Source organism: Nuphar pumila, chromosome 3 (assembly GCF_984573655.1).
Source record: "Nuphar pumila chromosome 3, dmNupPumi1.hap1.1, whole genome shotgun sequence".
Classification (NCBI taxonomy): domain Eukaryota; kingdom Viridiplantae; phylum Streptophyta; class Magnoliopsida; order Nymphaeales; family Nymphaeaceae; genus Nuphar; species Nuphar pumila.
In genome coordinates this window covers 58,344,238-58,356,903 of record NC_143251.1, presented here as the reverse complement: position 1 = coordinate 58,356,903, position 12,666 = coordinate 58,344,238, and the positions used below count along the sequence as shown (strand labels likewise).

General features: G+C 39.6%; 1 protein-coding gene across 3 annotated transcripts in view; it reads right to left on the bottom strand.

The window, feature by feature from the left end:
• The window catches only part of HEMG2 (Flavin containing amine oxidoreductase family), a 183,774-nt gene that overhangs the window by 148,390 nt on the left and 22,718 nt on the right, over positions 1-12,666 (bottom strand). For all 3 annotated transcript variants that reach the window (XM_089999521.1, XM_089999520.1, XM_089999518.1), the window contains exons 5-6: positions 3,460-3,510; positions 3,272-3,328 (exon numbers count right to left, since the gene is read on the bottom strand). In XM_089999521.1, coding sequence (XP_089855647.1) covers positions 3,272-3,328; positions 3,460-3,510 — 108 coding nt within the window. The remainder of the gene's footprint in view (positions 1-3,271; positions 3,329-3,459; positions 3,511-12,666) is intronic.

Below are 12,666 nucleotides of genomic sequence, written 5' to 3'. Positions count from 1 at the left end.
GCATACTTATGCACTTCGGTTCTCCAAAAAAAGATGATTTTTAGGTGCAAACCTATTTTCGAAATGTAAAGTTTTGTAAAGCAGATTTTGAAAGTCTTTTGCAAGATAGCGGTTGGATCTCCCAAATCAATGTATTTGGGAGAAGTGTTTTACAATTTCGGTTCGTGTATCCAATGCAACTCGGATATTTTTCGATTATGGACACGAACTTGAGCTTTGGGGTGATTTCTTTGAAAAACCCTTATCTCGTTTATCGAAACTAGTATCGCGAGGTATGTGTAGCATATGGATACTGCGATAAACGAATGAGAGATCCGTGGAGATCTTGCTTCATGCAAGTTGCCCAGTGTCATGATTAGTTTGAAAGACAAAAATCATGATCCAAAGTAAGGCATTTGGTTTAGCACATTCCAAGTATGCTCTTTTTCAAAAGATACGGGTTTGTGCCTGAGCACTAAAATCCTTAAAAAGGATTTCTTTTCGTGAGTCTAGCTTTCCAAATAAGCAGTTTTGCAAAGTAAAGTTTTAGAGTCTTTTTTATTGCGAAATAATAGCCAAGTCTCCCAAATCGATGCATTTGGGAATAGGGTTTTTGCTACTTCTGTTTGCGGTTCCGATACAACTCGAATAACCCTGTTTAGAGGCATGGGCATGGGTTGGGCAAGGGTTCTACTGAGGAACCTGCACCATCACTAGATATTTGCTGCATCATTTCCATTGTGAGACTTTGTTGGGTTGTCTTGTCACTTCTTTTGTGAAACCTTTTTGTTGGGTCTTTTCTTGTCAAACTAGATATTTGTTGCATCACTTCCTTTGCGAGTATATGTTGTTGGGTTTTCTTTTGAAAAATTCATGCCCCTCTCTTCATATCCATACTTTTAGATATATACGATATGTTTGGACTACGAGGAGTAGGATGAGAGGTCTGTAGTAATGTGTTTTGGCACATTATTGTAATCATGTAATGTTGATGTTCTCCTAACAAGCAAGAAGCTCGGGTCGGTCTTAAGGACCAGAGTATGTCAAATTTGAACTTGAATGATTACACCATGTTGTGGGGATTTCCTTTGAGAAATCCATGCCCCTATTTTCATAGACGTACTTTTAGACAGGTACATTGCGTACTACGATGAGTGAGATGAGAGGTCTATGTTAACCTCGAACGTGCAATGGAACGTGTTTGAGACCACAAAATGGTGATGTTTTCACCCTCATAATAAGTTGGCATCTCTCATCGTGGTTGTACTTTTGAATAGGTACATTGTGTACTGCAGTGAGTAGGATGAGAGGTGTGTGGTTGCCTCGAATGTGCAGTGGCATGTTTAAATCACCTAATGGTGATGGTTTTCGCCTTCATAGGCAAGATGCTCGAGTGGGTCGAAAGACCAGAGCATATAGAATGGGTCTTCAGTTAAGTAACACCTGACGTACCCATTAGACCTGCAGACTTCATCAAGAGAGAGGATGGATGGTACAAAAACTCCGATAGACAAGTCATTAATGGCTATTTCGGGCAAAAGACTTGGTTTTCCCAGTCATCGAAGTTAGGGGAAATTGGCTATAAAAAGTAGCTTCAGGTACTTCGGCAGAAGTTGAATGCATTCATAGGCCACGAATGCCTTTGGGGATTTTCTCTCTTGGTCATTGGTCCTACCCTTAAGAGCGAACCCAGCTAGCTACCCGCAATATCTAAAATACATGGCATAATAAACCCCTGGATTAGTCTCAGTTGCTTCTACGTATCGTGCCTTGTGCATACCTGCAAGACCAGCTAATATCGAAATAATAAATATCATGTTCACAACACTTGTTGGCTCGAGTCTCTTATGACTAATGTAACTGGTTATAAATCGTAATCTACGAACTGTCTATAACTAGGACTAATGTAACTGCTTGTCTTATAAGTTATTTATATCTCGTGATTAAATGAACTGTTTGTTGTGCAATTGTTTGCACCTTATGATTAATTTAATTGTTTGTCGTGAAATCGTGTGTCTTGTGATGAATGAACTCTTACCTTGTCATAGTTGATAGCTCACTTGATTCTATAATTAATTGCTCACATTGAGAACCTTTATTTGTTTGCATACTCAAGTATTCATGTTAGAAATACTTATTCATTTGCATAGTCTATTGCTCATGCTAGAGGTAGCTTATTTATCGGAATAAGTCAATTAATCATGCTAGGCATAAATCATTACTTGTTATAATTATTTATTTCAGTTTCATATTATCTCACTTGTATACCTACCAGTTTTTCATGAAACTAACCCATTTTACGGGCATAGGTGATAATTGGATCTGTAGGGACTGCGATGACATGATGGTTTGATGAGATCAAGATGAGACTCTTTTCTTGACATTTCGCTCCTTAGGATATTTCGGTAAATTTGCATAAAGGTTTTTCTTGAAAATCTTTCATTTGTACAAGTCTTAAACTAATAAAAATTGTATTTTTATAATCTATTTGAATTCTTAAATGTATGGAACTTCAAATCTGTTTGTGAAAAAATGTTTGTGTTGTAATGCACCTAAGGTTCATTGTGAATTACTATTTAAAAACTCTGCTAAATTAATGATTACAAAGCTTTCAAACTTTTCATAAAAAGTTAAAGTCCTTAATGGGTTTTTGTTCAGGTACAGGTTAGTGAATGAAACGGGGCAAGAGAAGCATCGAGGATTGCACTCTCCGGAGGATCTAGAACTCAGCTCGGGACTTTTTGGTTCATAATATTTTGTGTTCCCAAGTTTTAAACTTTCTATACATTTTGTCGTACATTTTGTCAAAAATGATGTAAATAATATTGTGGTTATACTATGATAAACGCTTTGTGTTACTTCACCCCTGTGGCTTGCTCGAAATTATCAAAACCAGACTCAACATTAAATCGTTTTTTGCTGTCAATTTTCAAAAAGAAAAATTTTCAAAATTTTCGGTAAAGTTTCGTGTTTTAGATTTCTGGGCATCACATCTATTGTCATTTAGGATATTCATCAACAAAAACGACAAAGACTATATGAAGGCATATAATCATGCTTGTTGGTTGGTTAAATGTAATGGCTGGAATTAAACATATCTGGAAAGTGATAGACTTCATTAGAACATGTGATAGCTTGGACCAATAAATTTTAAAAAGCACCCGACAAGTTTCTAGTGCCATTAAATTAAAACATGTTCACATGTACAGACCAATAATGGATCGAAAATACATTTCTTAAGAATTTAATACACAGTTGAGGTTTAAAATGATCAACAAGGAGCCTGCCAAACCTTTGACTTTGAAGAAAGGAGCTTGCTCTGAATCAGTGCCAAAGGGTTCGATGGAACCTGTTGCACAGATTTATTAAATGAAAATCAACTATATCAGACATTGAGAAACCTCTATGAAAACTAAAGCATGTAAAATAACAAAAAATACAGCAAATATCTTCACACCTAACCAAGTGCAAGTGAATTACCAGTTGAGGTTTTCCACTTCTTACAATGTAACGTTTGTTTTGAGAGATTGGCTGAAAAGGAAAACAGCAGGCAAGTCAGACTACTAAATTTTCATTGAAGAATTGATCTCTTTTAAAAGTGAAAGGACTAAACTATTAACTTCAAACTTGTGGCATAAACAAAGACTGCCCCAGAACTCCTCTGATAGAAGACTATTGACTTTTCAGACATTATTGGTTACCCAATCCAATTTAATGCACCTCTCATGAGAAAAAACAGAAGGGAGTTAAATGGGACACAAGAAGAAATGTAACAAAAGTAGCTTGACAATACATAAAACACAGAAAAGAGGAGGCACCATGTAGAAGAAGCTATAGCTTCTAGATATGTGACATAAATATGATAGACCCAGACTAATGAAAATAGCAGGTATTTTATTACTCAATTGAGCAGATCTAATGATTGAATCTGCTTATAAACCTTTAACAACATCAAAGCCTAAAAAAATCATTATCATACTAATACACCTCAAGTGTTTTTTTTCTTTTTAGAAGAGAAACTTTGACATGACCACCATAAGATGGATAAAAAATGCAGAAATGGACGAGATGAGTATTCGCACCTTACCTTACAAGCTTGGATTTTTTAGGTAGAAAAAGAACATCATTTAAGCAATGTAGTTATGATTTCTATAACCTATATAAAACAGACACATAACTAAAAAGATCATCAATACCTAGCACTGGAGAGCCAATATATGTATGTGCTTGTGTGCCCACGGTTTATATATATAATTTTTTAATATATATATATATATATATATATATATATATAACAATAAATTAATAATAAGATTGTAAATTTTAAAGCAAAAATAAAAAAGTAATTCTTAACAACACAACTTCCAAAATATAACACAATAACACATAAAGAAGCATGTGAGTATGATAAACAACAAACTTATCATAAATCTGCCCCATCGTCAGAATTAGAGGGAAGAACAGGATCGAGGTAGTCCATGTTGAGAGTATGCAAATCATGTTCTCCCTCCAAGTCAAAATCTTCTGGATTTACATCCCAATACTTGGATAGTCCACAACTGCATCAAAAAATGACTAACTTAGTATCTAACTTCAAACTTTGAATACAAATATTTAAATACGAACTTTGAATACAAAAGAAAGAAAAAAATACCTATACTCATCTTTGGTGCAGTGAAAATTTAATCGTAGATTAGAGTGAACATAAACCAAATCATCTGCTCTTTTACTAGTGAGTTTGTTTCTTTTAATGTTGTGAATTTGAGCATATGTACTCCAATTTCTTTTACAACATGATGATGTAGCAGGTTGGGATAACAACTTCATTACAAGACGTTGCAGATTTGGTGTCTCTGATCCATATGTTTCCCATCAATTAAAGGGATCTTCCTCGTCCTTTGCCATGAGTGCTGCTAAAGAATCAAATTTCCAAGTAGAGAACTTTCCAAGCTCACTATTTACAACCTTAAACATGTGAGGATCATTAAAAAGTTTTCCCAAACATATCATTTTATTCCCTGATATCTCAGGATCTTCATTTGGTGAAACACGACCAACACCTACTGTCAACCATTGTTTTTCATAATATTTTGGATTGAGAGAATGTGTCATGCAAAGCAAAGGTGTATTGCTTTTATCTCATCTTCTTACTAAAACTGAATGTACATGATTGTAAAATTCTGAATCATCAAGTGCAACATCTTACTTCTCATGTTTAAAAATGATACTTTGAACTTTTTTAATCATATTGTGTTATATTTCATAAATTCTATGAAGCATGGGTACATCTCTGTTAACTTCTCTCAACATTTCTCAAATAGGCTCTATAAATTCAACAAAATATGTAATTTTATTCCACCAAAAATCATCACATATGTATTTTTTGATAGCTTGAGCCTTAACATCATCTTTAGTACGATAAAAATCTCAATCTTGATCAGCCACCATCATCATCAATGCATTCTTGAGTTGCTTAATTCTTTTTATTATATCAATGAGAAAAGCAAAACGAGTTTCAACAACTTTCAGTAACTTGAGATCAAAATGCCTATTAAGTATAGAAAGGGCATGATGATGGTTTACAACAAAATTTCTAATATTTCGAACATCATGCTCTATTTCCTCAATCCATAAACACATTTCACGTGCATGTGCATCATCTTTTGATGGATTGTATACACTCTTAAGTGCCAAATTTAAACTGTGTGTTGCACGAGTCCAAAAAATATGTAAATATGTATCTTCACTTGCCAAATTCATTCCTACACGACTGCAAACTAGAGCATTGTCAGTAATGATTTGCACCATACTTTTTTCACCCGCTTCTTTTATCACTTCGACAAATAATCTCTTTAAATATTCAGCATCTTTATACTCCCTAGATGTGTCAATAGTCTTCAAAAAGATTGGTCCATTAAGTAAGCAATGAAGTTTATCAGTGGCCGCCTTTGTATATCAGTCCACCCATCAGAAACAATAGACACTCCATGTCGTTTCCATGCAAATTTTTTGGTCTCTAACAAGTCTTCAATTCTATTTTTTTTCTCTGCAAGAACGACTGTTCTTAGTTTTTCTGAACTAGGAAGCACATTATCACTCAAATTACAATTAGCCAAAGATGTAATCATATCTTTTCAGTATGGACTTCTAGCTACATTAAAAGAACTTGAGTTTGAGTAAAAGAATCGACCAATCATTTTATCAATTTCTGCTCTTGCCATGTTTTTGAATGACGCTTGTATTGTTTTATTGTCTTCCATCTTTCTTTTCTTCAAAAGTTCTTCTTGTACATCACTAGCAATAGGAAAAGGCAGATTAATCGAATCACTTCTCATCTCTGCAATTTTCTTCTTTTCAGCTTCCTCTTGTTATTTCTTTAATTGCTTTAACAAGTCTTTGTCAACCCCAGAACATGCTCTAATTCCTTGACCACGAATATGCAAAAGATGTGCTTTCACACGCGTATAAGAACCCGTGAAAACAGTCTTACATAGATTACAATGAAACTGCACATTCCCACCACCACCACCACTAGCTTTTATCCCTTTTGTCACAAGCCTCCAAAGTGGTTGAGAAACTTCTAATTCAAGGTTAGAACTTGAACCAACTATATTGACAATGTCACTAGAACTCGCCATTATATCTAAAAAGTGAAAACTGAAAAGAAAAGTGAAACTGAAAACTAAACACAAAATCAAAAAAGTAAGAAGGGGCAGGGGCCCTTTGCACCTGCCTGCGCTACAGGAGAGAGAGCGACTAGCAGGGGCATCGCACCTGCCTAGGGGTGGCAATTGTGTCGGGTTGGCGGGACGACCTGACGGGTTGGCGGGTCAGCATACCCGAACCCGAACCCAACCCGTTTATTAAACGGGTCGGCTGTGGCAAACACGAACCCGGCCCGTTTAATAAACGGGTAACCCGACACGACCCGCCAACCCATTTAATAAATGGGTTGGGTCGGGTAAACGGGTTCTCAGGTCGGGTTGGCGGGTTGACCCACCCGCCTAACCCGTTTATTAAACGGGTAAGTCGGGTTGGCGGGTTGGCATACTCCTAACACGAACCTAACCCGTTTAATAAACGGGTTAGGCGAGTCGACCCGTTTAATAAACGGGTTCATTTTTTCCAAACCCGAACCCGCCTAAGAACCGGGTTGGCGGGTCGTGTCAGGTTGTGCCACCCCTACACCTGCCAATGCTGGAAAAATTGAGCAGCAGGGGCGAAGCCCCTATCGGATGAGATGCAAGGAGGCAGGGCCTTGCCCTGCATGCCTGTGATAGGGAGAAGAGGCAGGGGCGAGGCCCCTGCCTACCTAAGGGTGCGCAAGGGTAGGGGCATCGCCCCTGCTGAAAAACCCCAATCGGCAGAGGGCATCGCCCATGCAGAAGACCCACGTGTGGCAGGAGCGATGCCCTTGCCGTGTTGGGCAAACGAGCAGCAAGGGGAGGCAAAGCCCCTTACCGAACACGAGGAGGGGTCGAGCCCCTCCTCTGCGGAATAAGAGGCATAGGGAGGGGCTGAGCCCCTCCTCTACGAGCGAAGGGTGCAAGAAAGAGGGGATCGAGCCCCTACCTATCCTGCAATAAGGAGGGCCGGCAAGCCCTGCCTGACTGCAATGAAGGAGAGGACGAAGAGGGGAGGGGGAAGAGACACAAAGGAGAGGTCGCGGCCCCTCCCCTGCGTACAGAAGGAACGGGGAGGCAGAGGGGCTCGACCCCTCCCCTATGGAAACAGAGCAACAAGGAGGGGCTCAGTCTCTCCCCTACGAAAATGGGGCACCGGGGAGGGGCTCGACCCCACCCCTGCGAAAACGGGATGGCAGGGAAGGGCTCAGCCCCTCCTCTGCGTAAACAGGGAGAAGAAGAAGAAGACAACGAGGGAGAAAGAGAGATATTACCTGAGAGGTGGCCAGAAAAAGGGGAGCCACCGACGTTGGGAGATGGCGCAGGGGGGGTGTTGGCGGCGACTGTCGGAATACGATGAGCGAGAGGGAGAGTGGAGCGTCGGGTGGCCGGGAAACGGGAGAGAAAAGAGAGGATCGAGGGTCGGTGGCAGAGGGTCATCGGTGGTCTGCCAGAGCTCGGATGAGAGAGGACCTAACCCTAGAGTTTTGTAAAATGAATTCAGAGGTATTCTCCTCCCCCTGCCCCTCTTAAGGGTTGGGCCCCGACCACTCGATTGTTTTGGATCTGGGTCAGATCCGGACCTGACCCGAGTCTAAATTAATTTTTAAAAATGAACGAATATAGACTCGATCAATGTTGACCGAGTCCAAAATGTGGATGGACTCGGCCCCGATGCATTGACCGAGTTTGACTCCTTGTTGACCGTGTTTGCCCCGTGTCCGAAGTCGCACCCGTGTCGGGGCGTGTTGACGCGGGTGCGTCGACCTTCAAGCCGAGTTTGTGTGACTTAGCTTGAATCATGTGTACATAACTTGAAATACGTAAGAGTTACGTATGTTGAGGTTTAGTTGCTTCATATTATGAATTGTGCATGTTTACGTACACATTCACAAAATTACAAGTCTTATTTACGCATGCTTCGAGGTTCAATTTATGAAATATATTGTTACTTGTTGCGATGTTATGATGCGTATGATGATATGCTTCTGCATTATAGGATTAAAATGCAGAGTTACCAGAAGCTTCTTAGGTAGATGGGAAGCTCGCTTCGGAAGCGCGATAATCCTCGCTTCTGAAACTTCATGGGAAGCTCGATTCCCCCACGCTTCTTCTATGCTTCTCATACACATGGTCTATGCATACTATATACTTTTCTCATGTTTCTTTTCATCTTTTTCATGTATTTTCTCTCACGCTTTCACTCACTTTCCATGTATTTTCTTTAAATTGATAACCATCATTGTTAGATTTTAACAAAAATTTAACTCTTTTACAGAAAAATCATGAAATATAAGAATGATCAATTTTATTTTAGTTTTTATTTGTTTATTGTTTGATTCCATATTGCTTCATTTTTTATCCATATTTCGCTTTTAAATTGAAACTTCGCTTCCCACTTCGTATAAATTTTAAAATGCCTTGCTTCTCGCTTCCGCTTCCCATATCGTTTCCCGCTTCCGCTTCCTAGTTTGGCAACTTTGTTAAAATGTCACATGATGTGAAATTATGAATGCATGCGATAAATGTATAAGTTCAATAGTGAACTATGGTTTTTGAAACCTGTTAGCGATATCATGCATGTGATGATATGATTGAAATGTCATGATATAAGCTGTGACATATGGTATGTTATCTGATATGATGCATGAAATATGATATGCATAGATCTTTTTTAGATTAATTGAATGTTCAAGCTCGGATAGTGGCTCACGACCTTGTGTTCGGTCGATTGAATTGATATGTGTTGGCGCCCCGAAGTGGTAACCTAAAATCTTGTAATATGCCAAATGATTATATACATGCTTGTGCCCGTGTTGGTATCCCTGAACCCAGTAAGCGATCAAGTGTATTGATGCATGTATGCTAATAATATTCACTGGATAAAGTACTTGTTAAAGAACTATTTCAGAGAGATTCTCTATGAGGATGTGCATCATCAGATCAGGTGATCTAGCTAGAGTGGTAAGTCTCTGTGAAGAAGTGCATTATCCAAGAGCAGGTAGCCCGCGAAGATGGTATATCTTTATGAGAAAGTGCATTGTCCAAGACCAAGCAGGCCATCTATTTAGGGCGGTAACTCTTTGTGAGGTTGTACATTTCCCAGACCAGGTGATCTAGCATGGATCTTGTAAATCTTTGTTATGATTAAACAAAATGCTATGATGAATTGTGATGATCTTGAGAGTTGGTTGAAATCGTCAGTTATGAATTTATAGATTTGGCTTTTCTGTTATAGCATAATTATATTATGAACTTAGATATGAGAATCAGACCTTTTGTCGATTTTAGATCTTGATAAGAGGTTATAATTGAGACGCTTATGTTAGTATATAGGTGAATGATAAATCACGCCAACAAGTGACTAGGATGACTTATTAGGTGAATAACACATCATGCCTATATAGTTTTGTTGCAAATGATTGCATTATGATTGTAACGCCCCAAAATCGTGGACTTGAAACCTTTTATGAAAAAGGTTGAAAGCATTGAAATCAATCATTTATCAGAGTTTAAAACAGAAGTTCAGCGGAAGATCAAGTTCAAAACAGCAAGTCCCTAGACCTTGGGCGCATTACAACCAAAAGCAGATTCTCCCTTACAAACTGATTTGCAGTTCAAGTATATATTTTATTGAAATGAAAAGAAGAACCACGTTTTGGTAATACAGTTTTAGAAAATCCAGAGTTTAAATCAGAAGAGATGCTTTCAAGAAACTTCATACCACATCTATCAAAAGTATCCCTAAGAGAGCAACGTCAGGAAAGGGCATTGTCTTGAATGCATCGCGTCATCGTGCCTTCGCAAGCTGTATATCCTGTTCACCACTTGCCCATGAAATGGGTCAGTCTCACAACAGACTAGTAGGGGTGCAAAGGACAAGAAAGAACAAAAGCTGCAATAAGTAGCATAAACGCCAAGCAGGAACAAGCAAGACTAGCAGATCTAACCAAATATACTGTGAATTGAGCAAAGCTCTGGTAAAGCAAACAGGTACACACAAGAGCCGGAAGGATCAGAGTGCTAAACAAACAACTATAGCAATCTCACAGATATAATAGGTGAAGAGTAACTAACTATATCCACCAGTCAAGCAAAGCAATTGCATAAGACAAGTATTCATAACAATACTCGTAATACATACAAGTACCATTATATGGTTTTGTCTATCGGACAGTAGCTATGATAAGCAATCATGCGGTAGCAGCTATATCACAAAAGGTGATAACTAGCATAACGCTACTAGTATAAGTAATTGACTAGTATGAGAAGCTAGTCATTCCTTAGCAGAACTGCGCAAACAGTTTAACCAACAAGGGTAATGCCTCGACAGGCGTACCTAGCTCAACGAGTAGCATACCGAACTACCGAGATAACAAGCAAGCAAGCAATGCACGTCACATCATGCATATCCCATGATCATGTGTATAAGTTATATCTTGTCTCATTACTGAGCAGGCCGTTGTGGGTACGCACAAGGCAAAACGTAGAAACAGCCGAGATCGTTTCAGGGGTCCATTATGCTATGTATTTTATTATACCCCGAATGACTGACTGAGTCTGCTTCCTAAGGGGACGGTCTGTGACCAAGAGAGTAAATCCCCAAAGGCCAAAACAAAGGCCCAATGGATGCGCATCCGAACTTCTGCAGAAGTGGCCTGAAGGATTTCCCCTAACCTCCGATGACTGGGGAAGGTCGGATCTTTGCCCAAGATTGCCATTAATGACTGTCCATCGGAGTTTTGTACCATCCATCCTCTCTCTTGATGAACCATCCCGAATGAGCACGACGGAGGGTTTCTTAAAAGTTGTCTCATTCTACATGCTTTGGTCTTTCAACCCAATCGACCATCTTGCCTGTGAAGGCGCATGATTATTATTTAGGTGAGTTATACGCGTCACTGCGCGTTCGAGGCAATCACACACTTCTCATCCTACTCACCGCAGTACGCATTGTACTTATTCAAATGTACAACTACGATAAAAGGGGGTCAATTCATAGTGAGGGTAGAAACATCACTCTTGTGATCTCAAACACATGCCATTGTATGTTCGAGGCAGACATAGACCTCTCATCCTAGTCATCGTAGTACGCAATGTACCTGTTCAAAGGTACAACCACGATGAGAGGGGTATGGATCTCTCGCAGGAAATCCCAATACTACTGCTTTACAGAAGTCCACAGTGAACTCATTCCAGTTCCAACTGATCGTGCTCGGGTCCTTTAGACAATCGCAAGCAATTTGCCTATTACGCGAAATCAACATAACAGGATTAGCTTAATGTGTCAATACACGCTTAGAGGTTACTATAGACCTTTCGTCCTGCTCTTCGTAGTCCAAAAATATCGTACATGACTAAGGATACAATTATAAGAGGAGGAACATGGATCCCTCGTAAGAGATCCAACAATACCTTCACGGAGGAAGGAAGGCGCTACATTCTTGGTTGAACCAGAAAGCCTAGAAACTAGGTCTTGCATCATAAGTGATGCAACGCTGATCTAGCGATGGCGCAAGTACCTCACTAGGATCCCCGCCCTACTCATGCAAGGGCTTCTAAACAAGGCTATCTGAGTCGTATCAGATAGGTGAACTAAGGTTGTAACACACATATCCCAAATACATCGATTTGGGAGATCCGATCGCTATCTCTGCTATACAAGCTATACATTCTTGAAAATAGGATCGCACCTAAGACCATCATCTTTGGAGAACCGAAGTGCATAAGTGTATCTCGTGACTTGTAAGACAAGTGAAACGATATACACTATACACTCGAAGCTGCACTCAGGGAGTGCAAGCTGACAAGGGACAAACCCGTGCACATACTAATATAATGGCAAATTGAGGGACAAGACTCGATGGGCAAAGCTGCACCGCGAGAGTAGAACGCTAGAGTTGCGCACTAGGTATGAGATCATACCTCGATCATCGTAACGCACAAGCAGGCAACTACGTAAGCAACTCGTGAGGTATGAGATCCTATACTGACTACGCAAGTGTAAAGGACGACTCGCGAGGTATAGGGTTGCACCTCGATAACGATAAGCGTAAGCAAGTAA